General features: G+C 51.2%; 8 protein-coding genes across 8 annotated transcripts; 5 read left to right on the top strand and 3 right to left on the bottom strand.

The window, feature by feature from the left end:
* Positions 1-228: 228 nt before the first annotated feature.
* Positions 229-4328, top strand: NECHADRAFT_49386 (uncharacterized protein; the record flags this gene model as incomplete). Its single annotated transcript, XM_003049961.1, has 2 exons — positions 229-4027; positions 4078-4328. 2 exons carry the CDS (start codon positions 229-231, stop codon positions 4326-4328), a joined length of 4050 nt encoding a protein of 1349 aa, XP_003050007.1.
* Positions 4329-4928: 600 nt separating this feature from the next.
* NECHADRAFT_49288 (uncharacterized protein) lies at positions 4929-5812 on the top strand (the record flags this gene model as incomplete). Its single annotated transcript, XM_003049962.1, has 2 exons — positions 4929-5013; positions 5064-5812. The coding sequence occupies 2 exons, from the start codon at positions 4929-4931 to the stop codon at positions 5810-5812; spliced, it is 834 nt and encodes a 277-aa protein (XP_003050008.1).
* Positions 5813-5825: 13 nt separating this feature from the next.
* Positions 5826-6904, bottom strand: HMGA2101 (uncharacterized protein). The gene is made up of 3 exons (XM_003050338.1): positions 6283-6904; positions 6164-6231; positions 5826-6106 (listed from the first exon to the last, which is right to left on the bottom strand). The coding sequence occupies exons 1-3, from the start codon at positions 6728-6730 to the stop codon at positions 6080-6082; spliced, it is 543 nt and encodes a 180-aa protein (XP_003050384.1). The 5' UTR covers positions 6731-6904; the 3' UTR covers positions 5826-6079.
* A 582-nt stretch (positions 6905-7486) lies between these two features.
* On the top strand, positions 7487-9183 carry NECHADRAFT_49453 (uncharacterized protein; the record flags this gene model as incomplete). The annotated part of the gene is made up of 2 exons (XM_003049963.1): positions 7487-7544; positions 7598-9183. 2 exons carry the CDS (start codon positions 7487-7489, stop codon positions 9181-9183), a joined length of 1644 nt encoding a protein of 547 aa, XP_003050009.1.
* Positions 9184-14535: 5352 nt separating this feature from the next.
* NECHADRAFT_106365 (polysaccharide lyase family 3) lies at positions 14536-15304 on the bottom strand (the record flags this gene model as incomplete). The annotated part of the gene is made up of 3 exons (XM_003050339.1): positions 14536-14889; positions 14943-15094; positions 15151-15304. The coding sequence occupies 3 exons, from the start codon at positions 15302-15304 to the stop codon at positions 14536-14538; spliced, it is 660 nt and encodes a 219-aa protein (XP_003050385.1).
* Positions 15305-18940: 3636 nt separating this feature from the next.
* NECHADRAFT_84684 (uncharacterized protein) lies at positions 18941-19805 on the top strand (the record flags this gene model as incomplete). The annotated part of the gene is made up of 2 exons (XM_003049964.1): positions 18941-19331; positions 19384-19805. The coding sequence occupies 2 exons, from the start codon at positions 18941-18943 to the stop codon at positions 19803-19805; spliced, it is 813 nt and encodes a 270-aa protein (XP_003050010.1).
* A 905-nt stretch (positions 19806-20710) lies between these two features.
* Positions 20711-22123, top strand: NECHADRAFT_101576 (uncharacterized protein). Its single transcript, XM_003049965.1, has 2 exons — positions 20711-21444; positions 21501-22123. The coding sequence occupies exons 1-2, from the start codon at positions 20970-20972 to the stop codon at positions 21827-21829; spliced, it is 804 nt and encodes a 267-aa protein (XP_003050011.1). The 5' UTR covers positions 20711-20969; the 3' UTR covers positions 21830-22123.
* A 350-nt stretch (positions 22124-22473) lies between these two features.
* On the bottom strand, positions 22474-25136 carry NECHADRAFT_84686 (uncharacterized protein; the record flags this gene model as incomplete). The annotated part of the gene is made up of 11 exons (XM_003050340.1): positions 22474-22846; positions 22909-23106; positions 23941-24023; positions 24075-24101; positions 24153-24287; positions 24339-24420; positions 24458-24666; positions 24742-24775; positions 24825-24896; positions 24954-25041; positions 25112-25136. The coding sequence occupies 11 exons, from the start codon at positions 25134-25136 to the stop codon at positions 22474-22476; spliced, it is 1326 nt and encodes a 441-aa protein (XP_003050386.1).
* Between the last annotated feature and the right edge of the window lie 807 nt (positions 25137-25943).

Genomic DNA, 25943 nt, shown 5'->3' on the forward strand with positions numbered 1-25943 from the left:
GTCTTTCGCCCATCTCTTCTTGATATAAATACAGATAAATCTGTTATTGGCGATACCGAGTCCATATTAATCCTCTGTGTCCACTAAGAGCATATGTTTACTTGCTCTTTCAACCAATCCAAGCAACTTGATTAGGATGGTTGGTCACTTCGCGTAGAGCTCCACCAATCGCCTCCAGCTTGATATTATTCCTTCTACAACAACGCACCCGGATTCTCAGCCTCCATCATGGCGAAAAAAGGAAAGGCTAAGGCCAACGCGGGGATTGATCTGTCCAACCCGCTTCCCTCTGCTGCGCCCAAGGAGCAAGGCAAGGGTAAGAAAGGACAGAAGGCGGGTACTTCAACCCCCGAAGCTCCATCAACGGGTCCTCCCAAACCAACAGTGAAGCAACTCATCGGTGGCTCTTCATGGACTGGAAAACTGCCCGTCAACTTGCTGAGCGAATACTGCCAAAAGCAGCGATGGGAGCGGCCGGAATATGACACCAGAAAGACACCAGACGGTTTCTCCGTCTGGGTCACCTTGAGCGCAAAGGACACCAAGACGCAGCAGATGGTTAAGCTTGAGCCTTTCAAGATTCCCGCAACTCATAAGCACCTGATTATGCGGTCGACAGCTATCGAGGCAAAGCATGCAGCGGCTACATATGCTCTCTTTAGAGTGTGCAGCATGCAGAACAAGCATACGGTGCTTCCGCCGGATCACAAGTCGCTCTGGAAGGACTTCCAGGCTCTCAAAACCGCGGACGTGAAAGAGGGCAAGGCTTGGATGTACGAGGCGGATCCTTTCAAGACACTTCAAGAACGACAGGAGGCCAAGGCTGCGGCGGAAAAGAAGAGGAAGGAGATCGAAGCAGCCAAGGCCAAGGCGGCGGCCATGCCTGGAGCGGCTGGACTGGTCCTCATGAGCAACGCCGGGAATGGTTCTGGACGATCGTCAAATGTCATGAAAGGATGGACTACTGCGCCCAAGGTCGAAATGGGCAAGAAAACGAGAGCACAGCTGGAGACTCTTCTACGAACTGGAGTCAAGTGGAATCCCAACGACGTCCACATGCCGAAGAGCCAGAAGGACTCCATTGTCGCGGAACTGACTAAGCTTGGATTTCGACGAAGCCATGTTGAGGAAGCAGTCGAGTATTGCAAAGACCGAGAAGAGACGCTTGAGTGGCTACTCATCCACGTTCCCGAAGATGACCTCCCTAGATGGGCGTTGCCGGAAAGCTACTCTGCTGGTGTGTCTGTCGGTACAACCAACTTGAGGAGAGAGGGAATCATCAAGCGTCTTGCTCAGTCTGGGTACTCTCTTGAGCTGGCTACGAGAGTACTTGACGAGCAAGGTGGTGATGAGGGTAAAGCTGCCGAGACGTTGCAAAATCTGCTTTTCTCCAGCGACTCCCAGGATAATGACGATGCCGACTTCTTGGATCTGGGTTCTCCTGAAGAGCAGTGGGAAGAAGAGGTTGGAAGTCTCGAGGCCATGTATGGCGATGGTTTTGAGCGAGACGGCGACAACGTCATCCGAATCAAGCTGGATTCAGTCAAGAATGGACAGCAAACCGTGGAGGCATATCTACAAGTTCGACGGCCAGCCACATATCCTGCGAACTTGATCCTGTCCATCGTTGCCAACCTGCCTTCTTACATCAAGCTCAGCATCATCCGCAAAGCCCTCGAGCATATTGAAGAGTCGTTGCGCGATGAGCCAATGAAGATCTATCTGGCTATGGACTGGGTTCAGCAGAACATCAACGGCATCATTGAGAACCCTGGCAAGATTGTGGACATTTCTGCAGTCTCTTCGGCTGCGGCCGAGTTCAAGCCCGTTGCAGCTATTTCCCAGAAGAAGCGACCTTCTCGTGCACCTAGGGTGATCAAGTGGGTAAAGGATGAGCGGAACAGGGAGCAATGGCTGCGACGACAAGAGTCATCTTCGTGGAAGGACATGCTATCGAAGCGTCAAAGACTGCCAGCATGGAAGATGCGGGAAGCCATCATTGGCACCGTGAAGAGCAACCATGTCACCATCATCAGCGGAGAAACGGGTTCGGGTAAATCTACGCAGTCTATGCAGTTCGTCTTGGACGATTTGTATGCCAATGGACTGGGTGGTTGTGCCAACATGATTGTCACACAGCCTCGACGAATCTCGGCCCTTGGACTTGCGGATCGAGTTGCGGAAGAGCGATGCTCGCGCGTTGGAGATGAGATTGGTTATGCAATTCGTGGCGAGTCACGGAGGTCCAAGGACACTCGAATCACTTTTGTTACCACTGGTGTCCTGCTTCGACGACTCCAGACTTCAGGAGGTCGAGTTGAGGATGTGGCAGCGTCTCTAGCAGATGTCAGTCATGTCGTGATCGACGAGGTGCACGAGCGAAGTCTTGATACTGACTTTTTGCTAAACCTCATCCGCGACGTCATGAAGGCCAAGAAGGATATGCTGAAGCTCATTCTCATGTCCGCTACGCTGGACGCAGCCACGTTTAAGAACTACTTTGCGTCGGAAGGACTCAACGTGGGCATGGTCGAGATTGAAGGCCGAACATTCCCTGTGGACGAGTTCTATCTTGACGATGTGATTCGGATGACTGGATATGGAACCGACAAGTCTGATGATCCATTCATCGGCGATGAGGCCATGGGCAAGGTCATTCAGAAGCTGGGATCTCGTATCAACTACGGCCTTCTTGTGGATGCTGTCAAGGCCATCGACTATGAACTGTCGTATGAGAAGAAGACGGGTGGTATTCTGATCTTCCTCCCTGGAGTTGGTGAGATCAACCAGTCTTGTCGCGCTCTGAAGGCCATCAGCTCCCTCCATGTTCTTCCTCTGCATGCCTCGCTCGAGACCCGCGAGCAAAAGCGAGTGTTTACCAACGCCCCACATGGGAAGCGCAAGGTTGTGGTTGCCACCAATGTGGCAGAGACATCCATCACCATTGACGACATTGTGGTGGTGATTGATAGCGGCAAAGTCAAGGAAACCAGCTTTGATGTACAGAACAACATGCGAAAGCTTGAGGAGACGTGGGCATCCCGCGCAGCCTGCAAGCAGCGACGTGGTCGAGCTGGTCGTGTCCAAGAAGGCCAATGTTACAAGCTCTTTACGCAGAAATTGGAGCAGCAGATGCCTGAGCGACCAGAGCCTGAGATCCGACGTGTTCCTTTGGAGCAGCTGTGTCTTTCAGTCCGTGCCATGGGCATGAGAGATGTTGCTGGATTCCTTGGACGATCCCCTACACCGCCTGACGCCACAGCTATTGATGGCGCCATGAGGCTCTTGCAGCGCATGGGAGCCCTCGATGGTGATGAGTTGACTGCTATGGGTCAGCAACTCGCCATGCTACCTGCTGATCTCAGATGTGGCAAGCTGATGGTATTCGGTGCCATCTTTGGCTGCTTGGATGATTGCGTGACGATTGCTGCGATCCTGAGCACAAGAAGTCCGTTTGTGTCGCCACAAGAGAGGAGAGATGAGGCCAAGGAAGCCCGAATGATATTCTACAGCGGTGATGGTGATCTCTTGACCGATCTCCATGCTTTCCAGGAGTGGGATGCCATGATGCAGGACCGTATACCCCAGCGCCATGTTCGGTCTTGGTGCGAGGAGCACTTTCTCAACTTCCAGACCTTGTCTGACATCTCCAACACGAAAGCACAGTACTACACGGCCCTTGGAGAGATTGGCATCGTCCCGCCTTCAGAAGCCACGAGCGAAGCCCACGGTCGCGGTGTTGGCTCTGACTCTCCTCAACTCCTGCGAGCTCTTGTGGCAGCAGCCTTTACGCCTCAGATCGCAAGGATCCAGTATCCTGACAAGAAGTTTGCCAGCTCCATGTCGGGTGCTGTTGAGTTGGATCCTGAGGCGAGGTCGATCAAGTACTTTAACCAGGAGAACGGGCGAGTATTTGTGCATCCCAGCAGCACTCTGTTTGGGAGCCAGGGCTTCTCGGGTAATGCGGCGTATATGGCGTACTTTACCCTCATTTCGACAAGTAAGATCTTTATCCGGGATCTAACGCGTACGTATTAACCATGACATTTGGATAGACACTTACTAACACGGCTGCAGCATTCAACGCCTATACACTCCTTCTCTTCTCAGGCCCCATCGAACTCGACACCCTAGGCAGAGGACTCCTCGTAGACGGATGGCTACGACTCAGAGGCTGGGCCCGTATCGGAGTGTTGCTTGCCAGACTGAGGGGCATGGTAGACGAGCTGATTGCCAAGAAGGTTGAGAATCCTGAGTTGAGTTTGAAGGATGAGGAGGTGATTACGCTTGTGAGGAAGATGATTGAGCTTGATGGGTTGGATGCTTAGACGAGGGATTTGCTTGGGTTTGCGAAGTTTGTGAGGTTATTATACATGAGAGGAAAAGCAATGACTTTGACTAGGTTGACATGTTTGTTGATGTTGAGGCGAGAATAACGTGAAGGCCATGCATGGGTGTTGAGATAGGTGGCAAGAAGGCCCCATGAGATATGTCTATGATTCCATATCTGGATATTCGACGTGGATCTCGATTTTTGTGTCTATTGTATCTCGTGTCCATGTTGAAAAAGTGTGCTGGCTCAAGAGTGAGAATAAGAAGCCATGAGCATGGTGGTAGAAGCCGTGCACCACGGGGCATTACGGACGACAATAGACATCATCCCAGCTTGAATGCGTTGCCAGTGACTCTGATCTTTAGTTGTACAAATGTTTATTCCATGTGTGGATCTAACAGTCCGTCTTGTTTTTCTTATTAAACTTAGTCAATAGTGGTCAAGACCATATCGCCCATTTCTGTCCGTCCGAGGCAGCAACTAGCCCTTGTGGGCCTCCGTAGATAGGCTGTCATGAGCACCCATGACAACCTCACCTCAACCTCATCCCCCTACCTATAAACCATCAACTCACCTCAAATTCGCTACAACAATCATGTCGCATCAAGACTCTGAGCCCGAAGAGGCTATAACCAAAGAAGAGATTGAAGGGAAAGCACCAACATCAGCTCGCAATGCCTGTACGCAAACACCCATTCACAGTGTCTTGTCACCTTCTCACGCTTCACAGTCACGGCACTCATGACGCAGAAGCGAAAGGCGTCTCCGTCCGCTCCGCCGCCTAGAATGTCGCGAGGAGGAAACCCTTTCAGAGATCGTATGGGGTTGGGTGCCTACCTTGAAGATCCAGCTTCGTACCCGTCTTCACGCGTCATCTACCACAACGATTCATTCGTCGCCATAAACGATCGCTATCCCAAGGCGACGATTCACACCCTTCTCCTCCCACGCTCAACAAAACACAATCTCCTGCATCCTTTTGAGGCACTCGACGACCCCGAGTTTCTAGCTAGCGTAAAGGCCGAGACAACTCGCCTTAGAGCCCTGGTGGTGAAGGAGCTGCAACGCCGACTCGGGCCGGAAAGCCGCAGCGACGCACAACGACAAGCCGTCCTCAATGGAGACGCAGAACCCGGCGAGAGCGGGGAGCTGCCGACGGGACGGGACTGGGATGCAGAGGTCATTTCCGGAGTTCACGCCGTGCCCAGCATGCGACATCTGCACGTGCACGTCTTGTCGCGCGAGATGTACTCGGAGGCGCTGAGGCACCGGAAGCATTACAATTCCTTCAACACGCCGTTTCTGGTCAATGTTGATGAATTTCCTCTGGCAGCTGATGATCCACGGAGAAACACAAAGGAGGAACCGTATCTAAAGTGGGATATGAAGTGCTGGAGGTGTGGCCAGAACTTTGGGAAACAGTTTCAAAAGCTCAAGGAGCATCTCAAAGATGAGTACGAGACGTGGAGAAAGATTTGATCACGCGTCGAGTGCAAAGGAAACCATCAAGTAGTGAAAAGAGCCGGCTTTTCCCAGCCTCGATCAATAAATAACACAAAACTCCTCTGCATAGTAAAACCAGTAACCCCCTATACCGCCCATAAACCTGATACCATTACATTGCCCAGCATCACAGCTTGATGCCAGAGCCAAATAAAGCCGCCTGGCATTTATATAGAGTATAATCCGTCCTAGGAATAGACATGGCCCATGCTATCCTCTGCGCAGACGTCGCCGTCCAGCACTCTAGTTGGACAAGTCATCATCCGGCAACTGCGATAATCAGCGAAACATCTTCTTAAGACCGGATAGCCATGGTGATGGACGGACCTCCTTGTCGGCCGACTCCTCTTGGCCAGCTGTGGGAATGTCACCATCCGATTCATCATCGGCGTTGGCTGCTGCGCCTTAGCATGGGTCTTCATCACTGAGCGCAGGTCAAGGCTTACCATCCTCCACTGGCTCAGCAGCCTCAACGGGCTCAGGCTCCTCGTTGTCGTCCTCGGCCTCATCTTGAGCAGCTGGGCTCTCAGTGGCATTCTTGCTTGGCCGGCCACGCTTCTTGCCAGACTTGGGGGTTGTAGATTCGGCCTCGGGTTGGGCATTCTTGCGAGGTCGGCCACGTCCTCGCTTAGCGCCAGTCGCATCCGTTGATGCGGTCTTCTTGGCGAGGCCAACTGCTTTTTCGAGAGCAGCCTTCTTCGCGGTCGAGGCCTTGGTGCTTCCCTTGGGACGACCACGAGGACGACCGCTAGGGACGTAGGGGGGCTTAGGAGCGGCGCTGCGAGGTCTACCGCGGCCACGCTTCACAGGAGTTTCGGTATCTTTGCTAACGCCAGCAGACGACTTGGCGACGCGAGGCGATGTCGCGACAACGTCTTCCTTGGTGCGCGCCATGATGGATGTGACAAGTTGTTGAGAAGAGGAATTGAGAGAGAGGGAGGGACGAGAAAAATTATGCAAAAATGACGCGAGGGAGCGCGACCTGATTAAAATGGGATCAACGACGTAGTCAGAACGTGTTGATAGTCTGGCGTTGATGGTGAAAGAAGCAGAGTCTGGAGATGGCCGTCTACTGGGAAGAGTCGCGCTCCAAGTCCGGGAAAATGGTTAGTGAGCTAAAGTGGCTGGAGCTTTCCTTCCCCCGAACGCGTTTGCGCCTCCCCGCGTACAAGAGTGACTTGCAGCAAAGGAAGGTGATTTGCTGTAGAGGCGACAGAATTAACTGTGCTCTGTGCTAGGCTGCTATTTCTGTCACCCATCAGCTGCTGAGGCTAAAACGCTAATCTCGACAAAGTTTAGCTCTGCCGGGTGGCGGTGGGTCATTGGCCCAAGCTCCAGCCCAGTTGCACCAGTTAAACACGGCAAGGGCGATGCCAGCCACCCCTGCCGCTCACCCTAGCAACGCCCATGACAGCAGTAAACAAATCGCACAAAAGAAACTTGGGAAGGAGATAGGCATATGTGATGTAGCACATCCTTCGCCAACGACTTCACGACAGCATCGACACCGTCAACCAGACTCTTTTGACGATGGCTTATGATCATCGTCTGATGCCTGCTTCGCCCTCTGAGGGTCGGACAGTGCACTCTTCAGCTTCAACGCCTTCGCTGCGGTCCCGCGATGGGGCGTCGTTGCCCATGCTCGCCAGGATGGATGGAGGAGGCAACGTCAAAGTTGTCGTCCGAGTGAGGGCGTTCCTCAAGAGAGGTGAGACTGGTGATACCCTCTGACGATACAGGATCAAATGCTGACTTTGGCAGAACTCGAGCGCCAAGCAAGATGTCTCATTGAGATGGACCCCATCACTCAGCTCACGACTCTATTCGCACCCGACGACCAAGATCCCGCTGCCGCCAAGCTCAAGACCCGAAAGGTGATTGAGGACAAGAAGTTCACATTCGACAACTCTTTCTGGAGTCACGACACAAACGACAAGCACTATGCCACCCAGGAAGATGTCTACAACAGCCTGGGTGAGGATTTTCTCGATCACAACTTTGAGGGCTACCACACATGTATTTTTGCCTACGGACAGACTGGGTCTGGAAAGAGTTACACCATGATGGGAACTCCCGATCATCCTGGACTTATCCCTCGGACCTGCGAGGACCTTTTCGAGCGCATCGACGCTGCTCACAGCGAAAACTCCAATGTCGCCTACAACGTCCGAGTTTCGTACTTTGAGGTCTACAACGAGCACGTTCGCGATCTTTTGGTCCCCGCTGTGCCCACTAAGGCACCCAACTATCTCAAGATCCGAGAGTCGCCCACCGACGGCCCATACGTCAAGGATCTCACTGAAGTGCCTGTGCGAAACATCAACGAGATTCTGCGTTACATGAAAATGGGCGATGCCTCGCGTACGGTAGCAAGCACCAAGATGAACGACACCAGTAGTCGAAGTCACGCTGTCTTTACAATCATGCTCAAGCAGATTCACCACGACATGGAGACTGATGAGACGACGGAACGAAGCTCCCGTATTCGACTGGTGGATCTCGCTGGTAGTGAGCGTGCCAAGGCGACTGAGGCTACTGGTGCCCGACTTCGCGAGGGTAGCAACATCAACAAGTCCCTTACGACTCTTGGACGAGTTATTGCTGCTCTGGCAGACCCGAAGGCGCTCCGAGGCGGCAAGCGAAAGGAGGTGGTCCCATACCGAGACTCTATCCTCACATGGCTTCTGAAGGATTCGCTGGGCGGAAACTCGAAGACTGCCATGATTGCTTGTATTGCTCCCTCAGACTATGAAGAGACTCTCTCGACCCTCCGATACGCCGATCAAGCCAAGCGTATCCGCACCAGGGCCGTGGTCAACCAGGACCATATGTCCTCAGCCGAAAGAGATGCCCAGATTGCCGCCATGGCGGAAGAGATTCGCGTTCTTCAGCTTTCCGTCTCGGACTCGAGACAACGAGAAAAGAACGCCAAGGAAGCCGAAGAGAGGCTGGAGGAGTATCAGACCCGGGTTGCTACCATGCAGCGTATGATGGAAGAGCGCAGCATGGTGGCAGAGAGCAAGATCAAGAAGCTCCAGACCGAAAACGAGGCTCTGAAGTTGCACCTGAAGTTGGCTATCGAAAGCCTCAAAAACCCCATTCCTGCTGTCGAAGTCAAGACGGACCGAGAGTTGGACGAGCAGGACAAGGAGAACGGATCCGATTACGACGAAGACGATTATGATTCGGAGAGTACGGCGTACGGAGACGAGGATGAGTTGCAGGAGGAGATGCAGCGCTATCTCCAGGACATGGGCAACCTGAGGAAGCTGATTGGAGGCGACCTGTCGAGGTTCAAGGACGAGGACAGCGCCAGAATGCCACTGGGCTTGAGGGAGAACTTTTGAATGGGTTAAGAAGAGGCATAGCATTGGTAGGAGCATGGTGTTTTGGGAGCGTTGGCTTGAATGATGATTGGCTTGGCTTGGATTGGATTGAGTTGAATATCTCATGTAGGTTTTAGTTTTCATAGGCTCATGTCTAAAAGATTCATTTGTTTATATGTTTAGCCTCGTACTCTTCATGTGCTGTATGTGTAGTCCTAAATCACCCATGACATTCATCCTTTAACTAGGTGTCTATTCCTGTCCACCTAGCTACCGGGTTATTGATCCTGCCGAAATAGTTCAGCGTTCCTAGTTGATCCTGTATTGGTTATGGTAGAATTACAAATATAGTCATCAATGATATCTTTGTCAACGAATTCATTGACTTAGGTTATGCCATCTTTAATCTTTCCCATCTTGCAGCATGAAGGCCGAACTCGACTCGTAAAGGTCAACGCACCCAGCTCCCTGAGAAGGGACGATTCGAGTTGAAGAGTTTGACTGGCAACACGCACGACAGTCTATTTTTGGTTGTCGAATGCCTTCTCTCGGCCAATTCTTTCTCCTTCATCTCATCTTGGTCTTGGTGTTGACGTCGGCACCCTTGTTGGACTCTCGACGAGACCATCATCCGATGCCACGTATTGGAGTGGTTCATGGGTGACTCCTTGGATATAGCCTGCCCACTTTGTCTATGTTGCGCATAAGAAGAAGAAAAAGGCCACAGAATAATGATGCCGTTCAGCACCTGCCCAGCGTGAAAGCCTGTCGATGAAACAGGAGACCCATCTTGGCTCAAGTGTAAAGAGCAGGCAAGAAGAGGATTTTCCTTTTCTTCCGTCGAGGCACACTTTGCCTTGGTGCATTTTTCGTCCTTGTTGTTGTTCTATATATCACCTCTCCAAACCCCTTCTAGTTTGACATCTCCCATTGTTGTCCACTCTTAAAGCTCCTCTTGTTGTTTAAAGGGCCAAAGAGACTTGTATAAAACCAGAAAAAAAGCTGAGAATGGGACTGTGTTCTCGGATGGTCTTGAAATGAACACAGAAGAGGTTTGATTCTGTGCAAGGCCCTTGCCATGGTGGCGGGGATTGACTGCCGATGGCAAAATAACCAACCCCCCTCCATGAGATGAGGTTACTATTCTTTGAAAGTCAACAGTACCATAGCAGCGGTCGGCAGCAGACATGGCATGTATCGTTTCGATGTCCCGTAGCTCATCCGTCAGGTCTGTTGATTATATATATCATGCTCATTGCACCTCAGTGACACCTCTCGCTATCCAGTCTCCAAAGATTGCCAGCGATGTATCTGAGAAAAGAACAAAAGGCACTGTGACTTTACCCAAGTCCAGCACGATGGGTCGCTTTGAGAAAGTGGGTGTATGCCATCCAACCCTCAGGGCTTTTTCAGAAAACTGTTGCCGCAGATCAGGTGGTCGAATCTGAGAAGGGCTGCTCCTCCAACCTTTTCCCTGTCTGTGATGGTGAGTTGACCATCAATCTTGCAAATGGTGGTTCATATATAGAAGCTTATGGGGGGTGATGGGTTCCCCTTCTGTTCTTTGGGGTAAGGCTCCCCTGGGTCTTATTCTTAAAGGACTCGGCGAATCATGCCTTCAACCCTATATATAAGAAGAGACGCCGCAAAGTGAAAAGACTGTTTGCACATGCTGAGGAAAGGCCAGAGAATGTCCGGAGATGATGGTTGGTGATCGTGATTCAAGAGGGCTTTTGGGTGTCCATGGTAGCCCGGGCAGATCCTGCACTTCTCAACTCCAGAAATGTGACTTCATTGTAGGCACAACGGTAGGCATCTTTCGTTTCTGTCACATGTAATCTCCCAAACGCAACATCAACGCCAAGGGAAATCCCGGTCGGACCTCTTCCACGATTTCCGCCCAAGTGGCTTAGCCCGCTCACCAGGCAGCTTCATATATATCCCCATGTAGGATAGAGGTAAGAAAGAGGAGAGCAGACAAAGTTGTGGTGTTCGATGACTCTCGAAGCTCGTACAGTGCAGGTTGACGGTCTGCGTTGCTTCTAGAGTCGTGTGACACGAAGAAGAGGTATGCTTCCTGGTTCTCCGTGTGCTCTTCTTGCTTTCCCTCCCAAGGCCATACTTGGGCCATCCATAATCATTTTCGTCAGAAGAAACTGCGCTGTATATGCGACCAGCATGGCAGTATTGCCCCTTCTTCAATGAGTTGACCATAACGAGAGGATTGCGATGGATCGTAGCGTGGGTGTAGTACTCCATCAAGATGAGGAAACACCAGAATATATAGAAATTCGAGAAATCTGTTGATTCCCATGCCTCTCATCAGTCTCGGTGCTCAAAGACCACCGCTCCGTGCTAGCGACTCCCTCCTGATCCGGCGCAAGAATGGGAGATGCTTCCGACAAATGGAGAAGATGTGTTTCCATATTGTGACACGGTCCACGACCAGAACGACATGGCGACTCATGCAGTAGAACTTGCGCACGGCTGTATATATCGTTATTGGCAACGGCGAAAGGGGGTAAAATCGAATAAGCGCATTGCCAGGCCCAAGTCATCCTCAGCCCCAGCTTATCTTTGGGGGTACTGATCTCATTGGGAAACCCGCCATTATTATAAGGAAGAGAAATGCATATATAGGGATATTACAAGCCAGTGAATACTCTTGGCTGGTTCTTCGGGGAAGAGATATTCAGTTCCTATCCTTCACACTGCGTGATGTCCATGTTCGCCTGGTGGTGATAGAGTGCCGCCCTCTTTGCGCACCAGAACAGGCAAAAGACGAGCATTGTCGGCAATCTCCAAGAACTCATGGCAAGGATGGAGTGCTGAGTTGATGCCAAGGTCCCCGAAAGTCAATTGCAAAGGTGCAGGTTGCATGCGCAAGGGGATAGGTTTTGACTGGGTATATATATCCACGGCCTTCCGCTGGATCCGGGATTGATAGATGATGTTTAGTAACAGGAAGTGACCACAAATGATTCAAGATGAGGTTATGGTCTTTGGCCGCATAACTAGAAGGAGGACCACCAACCGGTGATAGTGATGGTGGTGATGGTGATGGTGACTTTCCACCCCCAGCAGGGTTTCACGCCCTTCGTTGTCGAGTGACTCTTTTGGTCGAAGAGTTTAGCCTCATGACGTCGTTGGTATTTCTATCACGGCTTGTGATTTTGGGATCGTCAAGCTGTCGCATGAGGTATAGGCCCTATCTCACCGCGGAGCTGCCCAGACTCTATCCTGAATCTCTCGGAGCAGTCTTGGGAATTGGTGAAAGGTTTTCGGGACAGTGGTAGTAGTGGGAACTGGCCAACACCGAACCGACCCAGTAGTGGAGAGCTCAGGTTGACCGTTCCATTTTATATCCCGAAATCTATATAAATAGAACGTTGAAGAGAAGTTTCAAGACAAAGTCCGCATCGAGAACCGGCACAACTGTCTATACCTATGCATAGAAATATCTCGCAGCAATCAAACCAAGGCTTGAGGGCCTCGGCGATTCCAATCATTGCCTGCTTGAATGGTGAAGTCGCATATATATAATCTTTTGGCTTCCTTCAGCTGTGCCGCTTTTGAGAGCCTGTCACCATGCCAGGAGATGTAGTGGCCCCCTCAAGCTCTTGCTATAGTAACCAGGAGTCGTTTGCAATTGAATCCATGGGGTGTCAACGAAGAGCCGTAGTCAAGAGGAAGCGGGACGAGTGGCAAGGTCGACGTGTGGCCTTACTCTGCTGTTCGAATAACCCGCCATGAGGGTTGATAGAGGATATATAATTAACGGAAAGGGAAGCGACGACAAGGAATTTGAGGTTGTGTTCAAAGGGGGGCCACCAACCGGTGATCGTGGTAGTTGTGACGGTGATGGCTGTAATCGAGACAGAGTACGCGAGAGTCAACTCGAAGCCAGCGTGTCACGAACTGCCACCAGTTGGCCAGCTCTCCCCATCCCCGAAATTTATATAGTATATTGGAGGAAATCCACCATGAAAAAATCGCCTATTTCCACCGTTGGTAGATGTACCTGAGAGAACCCTCTAAAAGTCGAAGCAGACTTCAGGGGCCTCGACAATTCCCATCAGAACGACGCAGCAGGTCAAACTGGTAAATGGCAGGGAATGCTACCATATGTTTGGACCGTGAAATTGTATATATAGGGTTTTTTTCCTGCCGTCAACTGTGCAAATCTGCCCTCATGCCCGCTTGTTGTGTGTTGTGCGTTGTGTCCTCGCCGAGACTTGCGAGGAAAGGTAATGTCTACTCGTATCAGGACCTGCACCATGTGACCTAGTCTTATTGATGTAGAGAGCACCATCAGGGCGATTTGGTTTCCCAGTCATCCAGAGACTCCACGACCAGGACCAGGGGGTCTTGCTATCGCAGTCTTTATCACTGACGAAGATCATCTGTTGGTAGAAACTGTTGTGATGGTCGATCGGGCCACTCGACTCTTCAGCCGCCGAATTATGAGGTGGTTCTTTGAAGTCGACTGGGTGACAGGTCGACTAACGAGCTTGACTCTCTCTGTTCGGACAATATGCCACCACATCCATCTTGATGCACTTTCTTGGCCTCGGCACAGTTTGTCCACCTCAATGTTGGTCGTTCAACTCGATGTCATCAGCGACCGAGCGGGGGTATCATCGATTGGGGTGCGTAGAGCCAGTCATTTGGCCTCTGATCCCATCGTTTCTCAGAAACACCATCACTGCCACTGGAGCGGGGGCGGAAGCGACGATGAATGCCTGGCTGCAAACTCATGTATATATATAAGGCAGTCTTTGATTAGAAACAATTCTTGTTGTCGAAAGAAGGAAATTGGGGGAACAGACTGAGGGTGGCAGGGTGAGTGGTAGAAAGGAGGAGGAGGCACGGTGACTTTATAGTAATGGGATCAAGTTAACGCAACGTTAACTCGCCGTGTGACGTTACCGGGAACATATTTGGCTCTATTGATTTGATACAAATTGCTACAAACTTGCCTAGCTGACAAGCGCAAATGGAATTGGTTGGGTGATGAGATTGCCAGTGATTGCTTTGCGGTGGGATCATATCGTAGTGTAAGTTTGCCAAGCACAAAGAAAAGTTATCATATCACACCATTCAATTCATCTTCTACCTGCCGCAGATGATTATATGGCTCATGTCCGGCTTCGGGATAGCAAAGGGGGCAGTTTAAGAGTTAAGGGGGCTTTGTTAGCTACGTATGTCAAAGACAATCAATATCAAGCGGGTTCTTGTCAAGTAAAGTCCATTTGTACTCGCTTGTAAACTGAAATTTCAGCTCCAAGCATCGAGCAAGCATATATACAAGAACAAAAAGACGCATCAAGCCCAACCCGACCCAGTGTATCCCTTGCAACATTAACAAACCGCTTACGCGGGGCAAGCTCCAATCTTCTTGGGCTCACAGCCACCAGCACAACCATTGTACATAGTACACTTCTGCTTGGTGTCGGCGCAGACGTTCTTGAGGGTGGCAGTGTCGCCGTAGTTGGCGTTGATGCCCGCGAGCTCGCCACCGTTCTTGGCCGTGACACCCTCGATGTAGACGTTGCGCTTGCACTGCTTACTGCAGTTGCCGCAGGATCGGTACAACTTGCCGTAGTCTTCGACATAGAAGTTGATGATGTTGACTGTGCCGCAGCCGTTGTGCTGAACTACCTTGTCTGAGGCGTGGTAGGCACCTCCGCCGATGATCCAGGATTCCTTGCCGGCTTTGTCTTCCTTCTGGAGGGTTGTTAGAATATGCCAGGTTATCGTTGGCGGTATAGGGGACTTACGATGGAAATGGCGTCCTCGCAGACATCCTCGAACCAAACAAACTCAAGAGTGCAGTGTCCCTTGCAGTGAACACCCTCAGATTGGTCCTTGCCAATGATGACGTTCTTCAGAGTAGCGCCCTCGTGAAGCAGGAACACGGCATCCTTGTCACCTAGAAGCATATTAACCTCACATATATCTTGTCGATGAGTGTGTATGTTCACTTACCACCCTCATTCTGGCCCTTGCAGGCTCCTGATCCACGATCATACTTGGCCCACTTGCCGTCATAGACCTGGCCGGCCTTGACCTCAATAACTTTGCTGTTGGAGATGTGATCGGTGGGATTGGGGACACCGCCAGTGTATCCGAGGCAGGCCATGGCCGAGGGGAGGAGGCTCGTGGCCGCGACAGCAAGAATTGAAGCCTTCATGTTGGATAGTAGGATTCTAGAGGTCGAGATCAAGCAGAGAGTTGTAGACGATGGACTTGTTTGTGAGGTGATTTAGAAACAGAAGCACCGTAGTAATGGACTCTTATATAGGCCTTCAACACAATACCAATTCTCCTTCATCAGTCTCTCGTGAGGCCTCAGAGGCCTGGACAATACCAAGAATCCATCTGATTGATGGAAGTTTCCCACGGCTTTTCCACGACAAGGCGAGCCATACCAGCTCATGCAGGACACACTAATGGATGCCTCCGTAGTTCCCGTATCCGTAAAATCGTGGTCCCCGTCCACCGCGCCGCCGACGCTCCGAGACCCGTGACGGGGATCCTCATCCACCCCGGTCCATCTCGGATGAATAGGCCGGTGCGGGTAAGGCAGGCAATCACCTTGCGAGAGCATGTTTCAGAATGAATATGACGTCTGTTTACCCGGTCACATCACGGTTCGTTGTCATCTGTAGACGTTCACTATGATGATGGATCAAGGTATGCCCCTGAAATCATTCCTACTGCTGGGTCCAAGCCGTGGGTCCTGCTGACATGGAAATAACGGCAAGAAAACTCACATGGTAATTCCTTGGCTTTTCCCTCGTACGGTCTAGGTATTAAAGCTTCAACACAAGGTTAAAATGAACCTATCAACAAGGTGCTATCTGATGAATCTGATCCGCACCAACGAGATATTCGCAACATGTCAGACGGTACCACACACTTGGTCATCCCATAAAGCACCACTTCTCTTCTACCCTATAAGTCCCCGACCACTCGTGACATTTCTAATGAAACCCTTTCACAAACAGGTAATTTTTGCGGGGTAGCGAGAGACGTGCTCCGTCGCCTTGCTCCTCGATTTGGCAGTTGTACATACGACTGGGGCGACTTGATTGGTGGCTCTATTCTTACCGTTGATCCTACAGCTGGGGATTCGATCAGAGGGTTGCAAATGTTACTTGGGGACTGCGTTTTTATTGAGCTGGTGTCACGAAATGGCATTGGGATGGATCGATATCGCGCAGTTTTCCAGGGAGATGCTTGTCGGGTGAAAGATGGCCGAAGACGATGCACAGAGCTAAACTGGGCGGTTATGATGAAGAGTCAAAGCAGATAGTAGCGACTGTCACTAGCTACGCTCTACAGGTGTCTTGTGAATAAGCTTGTTAGTTGACACTCGATCAAGTTTCCGATTAGCAAACTGATATTGACCGATCTACCAGTAACCACTCCCTTCAGACATTCCATCCCGTGCAAAACTCCGGCGGCCCCTCTACATGACATGCCAAGCCGTGGGTCACGGCAATCCCGCTGCCGTGGCTCGTGCAAGTTCTCAAGGTCCACCCTCCGAGCCCCCGGGTCGGGTTGCCCTCGCTAAGAGAATCCGGCCGGGGGGCAGGGGTTGATGCCGAGCCGCCTCTTGTCATGGAATCATCCGATCGTGTTCTCTCCCCCGAGACCCGCGGGGGCGGTCTACAGGATTTCCATCCTTCCTTCGGGTTATTCGGAGCAACCCGTGGTTTTTGTGTGTAATAGATCCAGAATTTAGATGCAGAGGATGTGGTATGGCAGAAGTTTCGGCATCATATCGCCATGATTGAAGGTTCAGATTTAAGTAATGGTAACACAAGTCAACAGTGGTTGACCACAGACTTCTATAAGTAGTGATTATTTCTGAGAGTCTGAATGCTTCCGAGCACCTCTCAAAATGATCCGGCTTGAAGAAATATGCAGTCTTCCAGGTTAGAGATGCCAGTTGAGTGTTGCTACCCTGTTGGTATGGCGATATGCTATTGCAAGTGAGCCCAGTTAGAAATCAGTTTGGTCACATAGAAATACCAGTATTTCTTCACATCATTACGTACATACATGTCTCAGTGGGTCAATAGACATAGCTCTCGTAGTAGCCGTCGTGTGATTTACTCGTGGAGGCTTGTCTGCCCCCAACACGCTGAAGACTTCCGCATGTATATCGCAACACGACTTTGTGGCTCGATCTTTCAACTCCACCTTCTTGAGTTCTTTTGTTGCATCCAATGCCAGAATACTTGAAAATGGTGTGAGGTGATGGTAGCGGTGCTCAAATCTTTGGTCATTGCCTTCGAAACGATATCCTCCATTTGCCCTGACAAAGACGGTGTGTTACAGCCAGAGTTCATCTCTCTACAACATCAAAACAACTCAACGCATACGCTACAATTCTGATAGTGATATTTATTCCTTACCTTTCGACTTTACCACACTGCTTCACTTTACCCCGCCAGACTCACTCAGCCCATACTCACGCGATACCGAGATTTTAGACATGGAAAGCGATGTTACGTTCTATAATAGTATGCCTATAGCATATGTGGTAGCATTTAATACAATTCTTTCCCTCAAAGGTCTCTTAATGAAACCACTGAAGGGGACTTGACTTCCTCCAAGTCCTACGTGATTCAAGACGAATACGAAACCGACTTCATCAGATATGACTGCGTTTAAAATCTCTCCAAAGATGGCACGAGATACCAGCTGAGCCATACCTATTAAGCTTCCATCCGAAATGGTCATGAACCGCGCCCCCTTAGAGCCAAGCACAAGAGTGAACGGTATCTGCCAAAAGGCTAGAAGGACCGAGCCGGGAACAATAAGCCCTGAATTGACGATATATAGGAAGCTGTCATATGATGTCTCACTCTGGACATGTTAAAATTTTAACCTTGGGGTCTTTTACTGCGAGTTCGTGGCCTGTGAGAACCCTAGCTCTACCGTCTGGAACTCGGATCATCCTCTCGGGATGCCTACAAGTGTAAGAATTTATCTAGAATTCCACTGTGGCTTGCTTAGTTCTAAGCAATTCCACCAGGAGTCTGTCAGAACGATATTAGTCCAGAGGTCAGAGTCGACAGGATGGGCGAGGAGTGAGAAGTCGACTGAGCGAGAGCGAGAGGCATGTTCGATCAAGGTTCTCAATTAATGCTCCATCTGATTACTTGCCATTGTCGGATAATCTGGGAATGGGCTTGGTGTCTGTAGTCCTCAAACAACGCGGCAAGCGGTTGAAGCCCCCTCCCTGCCCAGGTCCAGGTAGCCGAAGCTGTTTGGCACATGAAGATAGCCTCAAACTACCACCAAAACTCCATCCATATGACTCGCATTCCGTCGAGTCCATGATACACCATTAGGTTACGCCTCGACGACAAGTGCTCTATTCAATACCTACTATCAATCAGTACATCGGGCACTTTCACGGGTTATACGAAATGTCCTCAGTAGTGTTCAAGTGAGGATATTTCCCCTCTGCCATCTTCCCCGTGAGCTAAAATCTCCTCGTTTGGCAGCATCATCATAAGAGTTAGGTACGACTAATAGAACACGATGATGACTTACAAATGGAAACCGTCCAACTGTAAGGAAGGAATCTAGCTCCCCTTTCCTTTCATATCTCCCTCCTTCTCTTTCTCCTCCTTAACCGTTCCCTCTTTTTCACCCTCTCTCCTACATCTCCCCCAACCCCGTGCACCATTTCCCACACTCCCTTACATCAACGTTCTCACATCTACTCATCTTCAGACCAGCCGAACACGCTGCCATCATGCCCAAGGCACAGAAAACACCCTGGGCTGGGTACTGGGAACCTCCCCCAGTGAACCAGGTCTTCGTCTCGCGGGCTGATCGAGCCACAAGCGTCTACGATCGCGACGTCGCATTTCGTCAGGCTCAGAGAGATGCCTTGATCATCGCCGCTCAGGAAGGCTATCAGCAGAGAGGCCAGAAACGGGGAGCAGATTTCGACCATGACTCCGAGGCGGCCGAGTTCTTACGCACCCCGAAGGCGAGATGCATGCCGGTCATCGCTGAGGAGGACACATCGATGGAAGGTAGTGACATGGTGGCACAGGATCCAGGAGACGAGACCGAGCATCAACATGCGAACCAGGCACCTACTCCACGGGCTGTTCCAAGCAATGGGCAGTCTCTGGACAGTAAGTACTACGAATGTACATCGATGGAGTATGTGGCTAATGCTGTTTGCAGTTCAGGAACGCCTAGCTGCCTTGGAGGGCAAGATGCAGTCTCTCGACAAAACCACAGAGAAGCATGTGGGCGACCTTGGCTACCTCCTCCCACGGACGACGGAGTTGGCGAGCGTAGGCCAGGCTGTCAAGAAAAAGGCCGATGTACTGGAGAAGGGGATAAACACGACCAATGACAACATTTTGGGCCTGTTGGGGGTACTGAAGCAGTGTTCGGAACTCAACCGCGACATGATATCACTCTATGGAAGACTGGTTAAGCTCACGGAAAAGACAGCGAGAGACTTGAAGGTCACCAGAAAGGCCTTGGATGAGACACGAGCAGCACAGACCAAGGATCGGGCAGCCATCTCCAGTCTCCAAAAGGAGCTCTCGAAGATGAGGGATGAGGGTATCACCAAGTCAGAGAGCACCAGCACCTGAACATGATCCAACATCGTTTGTGGTGCACATCAAAGGCGACGCGAGTTTCGCTGGGAGCAGAACATTGATCTTGGGCCTCTAGGGCGAATAGACACCAGAATGATAGGTCGCATCGTCGACATCTACCGAGACTGAGGATGCCATGCTTTTCGGGGAATACCGATATCGAGCTTGTTTTTTTTTGTAACTAGGCCAGGCACTTGCCGGCGGTCAAAAGAAACTTTACTCTTTACTAAAACGTTGCTGGTCTATATCAAAACTCAAGTTTAAGTTAACATCACAGACTTCAACCTCGTCGTTGATACATATTCTCCCTTGATAATATCACCGGCAGCCCAACAATTGCAAGGGGCAACACTAGCGATTATACAGTACCAGCTGACAGGGTTGATGTGATTGGACGGGCACCCTCCCCCTGGCCTATATTCGCACGACGGTGACGACTCCGTGCAGGAAATCAACCCACCCCGAGTTTCAGCGTCGACTGGGCAGACTTGGAACGATTCGCCTGTAATTTCTTTGTCTGAGGAGAGGGGAGGATCTAGACTTACAGCCAATGAATCACGCTATTGCCTTCTCTGCTCCATCTTGACGTCTCTCATTCGTTGTCGCTTTGACCCCGCGCAAGTCACGGTCTCGTGTCAAGTCAGGTCAGACCGTGGATGGTTCGGCTCTCACATCCTCTTGTTTTGTATCAACTGTTCCTTTTTAGCCCCCAAAGTTGTTGGTGCTACTACTGCTACTACTGCCGGCACTTGGGTTCAAACTGTGGATTTTGGAGCACCTTGTTGCTTCAGTTGCGAGCTCATCCCCACCATAAGCTATCCTTGTCGCGCAATCAGCTCAACCACGCCCAAGCCTCATTGTGCTTACCTGCCGTATCCCGGGCCTTAGAGAGTCCTCTTCTCTCTCTGCCTTTCCCCGACTTGGCAGTATCTGCGGCAAGCTGGGTGCTTAGGCAGACAAGGGGGCGCTATTCCGCTTCTGTCCCAGGTCAACCTGACGTGCCCCTCCTTCACTCAGACAAGGTAGCGTAGCATCTCATTCCCGACCTTGCCATCTACATCGCCTTAAACCTCAAACAAGGCCGCATTTCTTACACTCGTTTTTCCTTACCTTTCTTCTCTCTCTCACCTTTGTCTCTACTCTCTACTTCCAGTCAAAATGTCTGCCCGTCTCCCCCTCTTCACCCGTGGCCTCGCCGGCCCCCAGGAGACCGAGAACGGCGGAGGCTCCCCCGCCGAGCAGCGAGACGACGCCAAGCGCAACTTTCTCAAGACGATGCGCGCCCTTCCCACGCAGCACTACTGGAACGTCTACTTTGACCGCCAGGCCAAGGATGGGCAGCCCTCGGCCGACGGCAAGGACCAGTACCACGCCAAGCTCGAGCAGCTCGGCACCCAGATCGAGTCGGTCCAGGACTTTTGGCGGTACGCCAACAACACACCCATCGAGAACATCAAGATGCGCGAGTCTCTGTACCTCTTCAAGTCTGGCTTCCGCCCCGTTTGGGAAGATCGTCGGAATATTCTCGGTGGTAGCTGGACCTTTCGTGTGCCCAAGAGCATTGGGCCTGATGTCTGGACCCGTGTTCAGCTGCTAGCTATTGGCGAGAAGCTCCAGAGCGTCCTTGACGATGGTATGTCTATCCACTTACTCTAGAGACAAACTAGCGCTAACTGAAACCCACTACAGATGATCAGCTCTGCGGCGTCGGTCTCTCGGTTCGTTTCAACTCGCACCTCGTCACCATCTGGCACCGCGACGCCTCCAAGCAGAACTCAGTCGAGGGCATCCTCGCCTGTGTCATGGAAGAGCTTCCCGCCGAGCTACGCCCCAAGCCCGACGCATACTTTTACAAGAGGCACGCCGACCACCTCGGCTTCAACCCTCCCCCGGAGCTCAAGGCCGTCCTCGACTCCCGCCGCAAGGAGGAAGCTGCTCGACAAGCAGCCACCCAGGACGAGTCTGGTGATGCTGCGCCGGCCGAGCAGCCCGAGGTGACGGTTCAGTCACCTCAATGAGTTACGAATATTACGGCCTTTTCGATATTCACTTGATTGTTTGTTTAAATTTCTTTTTTTTTTTTTTTGAGATCTTTAGTTTGGGAACACATATCGAGTTGTGTCGGCTTCAGCCTTGACACAGATCCCGTCGTCACGGGCGGGGGAAGGAATTGCATTTGTCATGGCGTTTCAGAAGTAGGCGGGAAATCATATACTATTACGGCCAGGGAAATTCATCTAGAAGGATTTACCATCCCCTGGTTACTATTCAAATCGATCAAGGCGAGAGAGAACTCAGAGCTCGTCATACACAAACCCCTTTGTTCCGTATGAGGTGCGCCATGATGGCCAAAACAGGCTTGTCATGATATGAAGGGTCGTCCGGCCCCTTTGTTCAATTTCCGCCAGCTTTGCAGGGGTATCTGAGTTAACCACATGGATCTCGTCGTCAGGCTGGCTCACCTTGACACTGAGACTCGACTCCACTGACCGTCCTGTCCAATTCTTGCGTCAAGCCATTGTATGGCCAATACCTCATCCCTGAACTTTGCTCCTCCCCCTTATACTATCGACTCCTCAAACGCCCGTATAGTAGTAATAGTCAAGTTTCGTATCTTCGTAAATTCGTATCGCGGAAAGGTTGCACGTGTCGAGATATCATGTCACCTCCAGACTCCGGCGCTCTTCATGACTCCGTCAAACTCGTCGACTCCCACTCCCCTGGCAACGCCCACGCCGCCATTTGCCTCTAGAATCATATCCTTGAGCAATTCCTCGTCGACATCCTCCTTGAGGACCGCGGCGACACGCCGGAGGTGCGCAAGCGTGATCGGTCCGTCCTGTCCGTTTGTGAAGAGCCGGAACGCCTCTTCCACCTCCTCGCGGTGAGCATCAGAGTTGTGTTCTCGGGTGTGGAATTTGAGCGCGCAGATGGCGAAGAAGGGTTCAAAGGTCGCGTAGCCGTCGGATTCAGGGTCGAGGATGGAGATGAACTCCTTGAGTTCTTCGGGAGATGAGGCCGGCACACCGAGTGCTCTACACCACAAACATTGTATCAGCAAGAGTTGGGCTTCACAACTTTTTTTTTCGAGACTTACATCAGCGCAGACTTGACATCGTCAATGGGTAAAACACCATGCTTCTCCCCATCCATGGGCTCTGCAAAGAGGCTAAACGCCTCACGGATCTCGCCCTCCTCCTGCGGGGTGACGTTGTGCTCCTTTGCGAGCTTGGACTGTCGGGGCTTGGGCGCGGCACCACCGCTGGCGGCTGCTTTGCGCTTCGGAGGCTGAGACCTTGTTAGATTTTTTCTCTTTTCGCATGTTGTGTGTTGTAGAGTGTTTTACCATGTGCGATATTGGCCGTAATTCGTAGGGGAAAGAATGTTGGCGGCTTGCGACGCAGTTCACGGTTAGTAGTGTTGGTCATCTTGGTGGTGATGGCGGGTGGTTGGCGCCGCCTATGGACAGTGCGGAAGGACTGTGTCCATGGATAATTACTACTGTATGGGCCGCATTCACGACACTTCTTTATCAGTTTTTCTCGCCAGCTCCCAACCTTTCCTCCTCGACATTCTTCCACAATCCAAGACTCCAACGCCTCGACGCCGGACAAAGGCCACCCGCGTCCCTCTACGGGAATCATTACCGCGATAGCCTCAAGGTTTGTAATAGTCCACAGTCGAGGCGCGAATCCAGTCTTGCTACCTTTTGATTCCGATCACCCATCCTGGACCTAAATATCCTCCCACCGCTTCTAAAAATGCTAGAGCTTGCCGCTTTGAATTTACTACAGCGAGCAAGTGTGGACAGTGAAGCAAGATGAAAACCCGCCACTTCGATTCTTCAAACGAGGTGGTTCCAGTGGGTAGCAAGCGACGCCGTTGTCAGAGACGGATGCCTCGCGATCCCTGGAGACATGCCAAACATAGACTTGAACCTTTTCAATCAACTATCACGAGTATCTCTGCTCTGTATATTCACGCTCCATTCGCTTCATCATGCATGTGTTCTCTTGGTGCCTCAACTCTCAACCGCCCAAACTCCGTGTCTGCCTACATCTTTGGCTCGGGAGCCCTTGAAACGTCAATTGAGGTCGTCAAACTTGAAGATACTGAGATACTTACTCACTTAAAGTTGTTCTTCATCTCTCGCAACTTTGTCATGACAGCCACGGGCTCAGTCTCGCCCGTCACCTTGTGAATTTCGGGATCCTGATGCAATCCAGTTAGCTTAGCTCAAAGTCAGCTTGCGTCTTGACAAACCTCAACTCTCATAAACACATTATGCTCCTATAGTTCTTGATTAGCCAGCCTGTTAGGTCTCGGAAGCGATATCCTGACCTTTTCATCTCCAATGGTAAACTTTCCAGTCGTCACCTTGTTGTTCTCGGCATACGAGTGGAGCTTCTGCACAGCATCTCGCTGCGATACAGAAGCCGCAAACTTGACGTTGGACTTTGTGTACTCGTGTCCAGGCTGCATCAATGTTAGAATTTTGCCAACTTGATCACCCGCCTGACTTCTCACATAAACCAAGGTGTCATCTGGCAGAGCGGCGAGGCGCTTGTTCAGGGCCTCATGCATCTCTGCCGCAGAGCCCTCGAAGAATCTTCCGCAACCTAACCAGGTCAGTCTCATCCACACACAGAGAATGCGAGAACTTGCCGCCGATGAAAAGAGTGTCTCCTGTGAAAACAGCCTTTTCATTGCCGTCCTCCATGAAGAAACAAATGCTGTCCTGGGTGTGACAAGGCGTGTGAACTCCCTTCACGGTGATGTCACCCAGCTTAAAGGTCTCGCCATGGCCAGGCGTCTTGGTGACACCCTCGCAGTCCTTACCTCCGATAATGTCCAGCTTGGGAGTTCCAAGTTCAGCAAGCTTACCAATGTTAGTGAAATATCATGAGTACAGCTCCATGTGAAACCTTACCAGCTTCTTGTTACCTCCCGCATGGTCCCAATGGCTGCGGCGGGGTCAGTTTGCTGCACAAGGAGGGGTTGTCCGGCACTCACTGATGGGTGTTGACGATGGCCGTCAGGTTAATCTTGCCCGCCTGAATAGCATCCTTCAGAACCGGAGCAACTCTATTGAAATGGAGCATTAGCGAGCCAATTCAGAAAGGCTTCATGAGTCCCACGTACTCCGGAGGGTTGGCAGGGTCGATAATGACAGCGTCCTTGGATTTGTCATCGACCACCAAGTAGGCGTAATTGTTGTGGCTCCCCTCCCCTGTGAGAGTCAGTATTTCTATCCCCTCAATGCCGGATAGTTCCATAACCAGGTGAGAAGCTTCACATACACATAGGAATCGACTGGATATGCATGGCGCGGGATGCAGCAAGCTACGTCAACTCAGCTTCTCCAGCTCTGCAAAGCTAAGAGCAATTGACTTACCGCTGTGGAGATGATTCCAAATTTCTTGTTGAGAAACGGTCGTCTGGTCGCGAGTCTATACATAGGTGTGTGTGGAAATACAGAGAAAAGAGTCGAGGTTGCAGTGTAAGAGGACGATGCCGAATGGGATGTGAGGCTTTGTAATCTTTGGCCAGGGCTAGCGAGGCATCATGTCTCCAACATCATGACGTTGCCCCGATGGGGATGCGGCACGTGATATCGGCATTCAAGACATTGAGAAACACCGCATGGCAGGCTTTGGGGGGACTTGTCATGATATCAAGTTGGGGGTATTAAATATTTTATGCCAAGAGCAAGTCTAGACAATGCCAATGGGCTTGGGCTTCCAAGGACCCTCAAACTGTGACCATCCAAAATCTTGCTCAACCTCTGCCGCCTCTCCATCTCCTGCAGCAGACTCGTGAGCTTCCGTATCCTTCATGGGTATATCTGCAGTTCCAGGCTCCTCAACACTCTTCTGTTCATCCAATTCTTTCAACCGCTGGCTCAGTTCAGCACACTTGAGAAACACCTGGTTCCCTGGTAGACTGCTCCTAACCTCGTCCACCGTCTTCACCACGCGCTCCCTCGGCCACCGCTCAAACTCGCCAATCATGATGCCCAACTTAGTTTCATCTCCCTCGCGCAGATACCGCAGCACCATCTGTCGACATGGATCGCCCGTGTCGTCGCCGAGGTGCTTCCAGTAGTAGTCCCAGATCCACGCCAGGGCCTTC

Source organism: Fusarium vanettenii (assembly GCF_000151355.1).
Source record: "Fusarium vanettenii 77-13-4 chromosome 9 genomic scaffold NECHAsca_6_chr9_2_0, whole genome shotgun sequence".
NCBI lineage: Eukaryota > Fungi > Ascomycota > Sordariomycetes > Hypocreales > Nectriaceae > Fusarium > Fusarium vanettenii.

What these genes read in the sequence shown, in the direction of transcription:
- NECHADRAFT_101576 (XM_003049965.1), top strand. Translation starts at nt 20,970, where the DNA reads ATGTCTGCCCGTCTCCCCCTCTTCACCCGTGGCCTCGCCGGCCCCCAG. An exon ending in CCAGAGCGTCCTTGACGATG is followed by an intron (nt 21,445 to 21,500) that starts GTATGTCTATCC and finishes AACCCACTACAG; the next exon opens with ATGATCAGCTCTGCGGCGTC.
- HMGA2101 (XM_003050338.1), bottom strand. Translation starts at nt 6,730, where the DNA reads ATGGCGCGCACCAAGGAAGACGTTGTCGCGACATCGCCTCGCGTCGCC. An exon ending in TGCTGAGCCAGTGGAGGATG is followed by an intron (nt 6,232 to 6,282) that starts GTAAGCCTTGAC and finishes AAGGCGCAGCAG; the next exon opens with CCAACGCCGATGATGAATCG. An exon ending in AGGAGTCGGCCGACAAGGAG is followed by an intron (nt 6,107 to 6,163) that starts GTCCGTCCATCA and finishes TGATTATCGCAG; the next exon opens with TTGCCGGATGATGACTTGTC.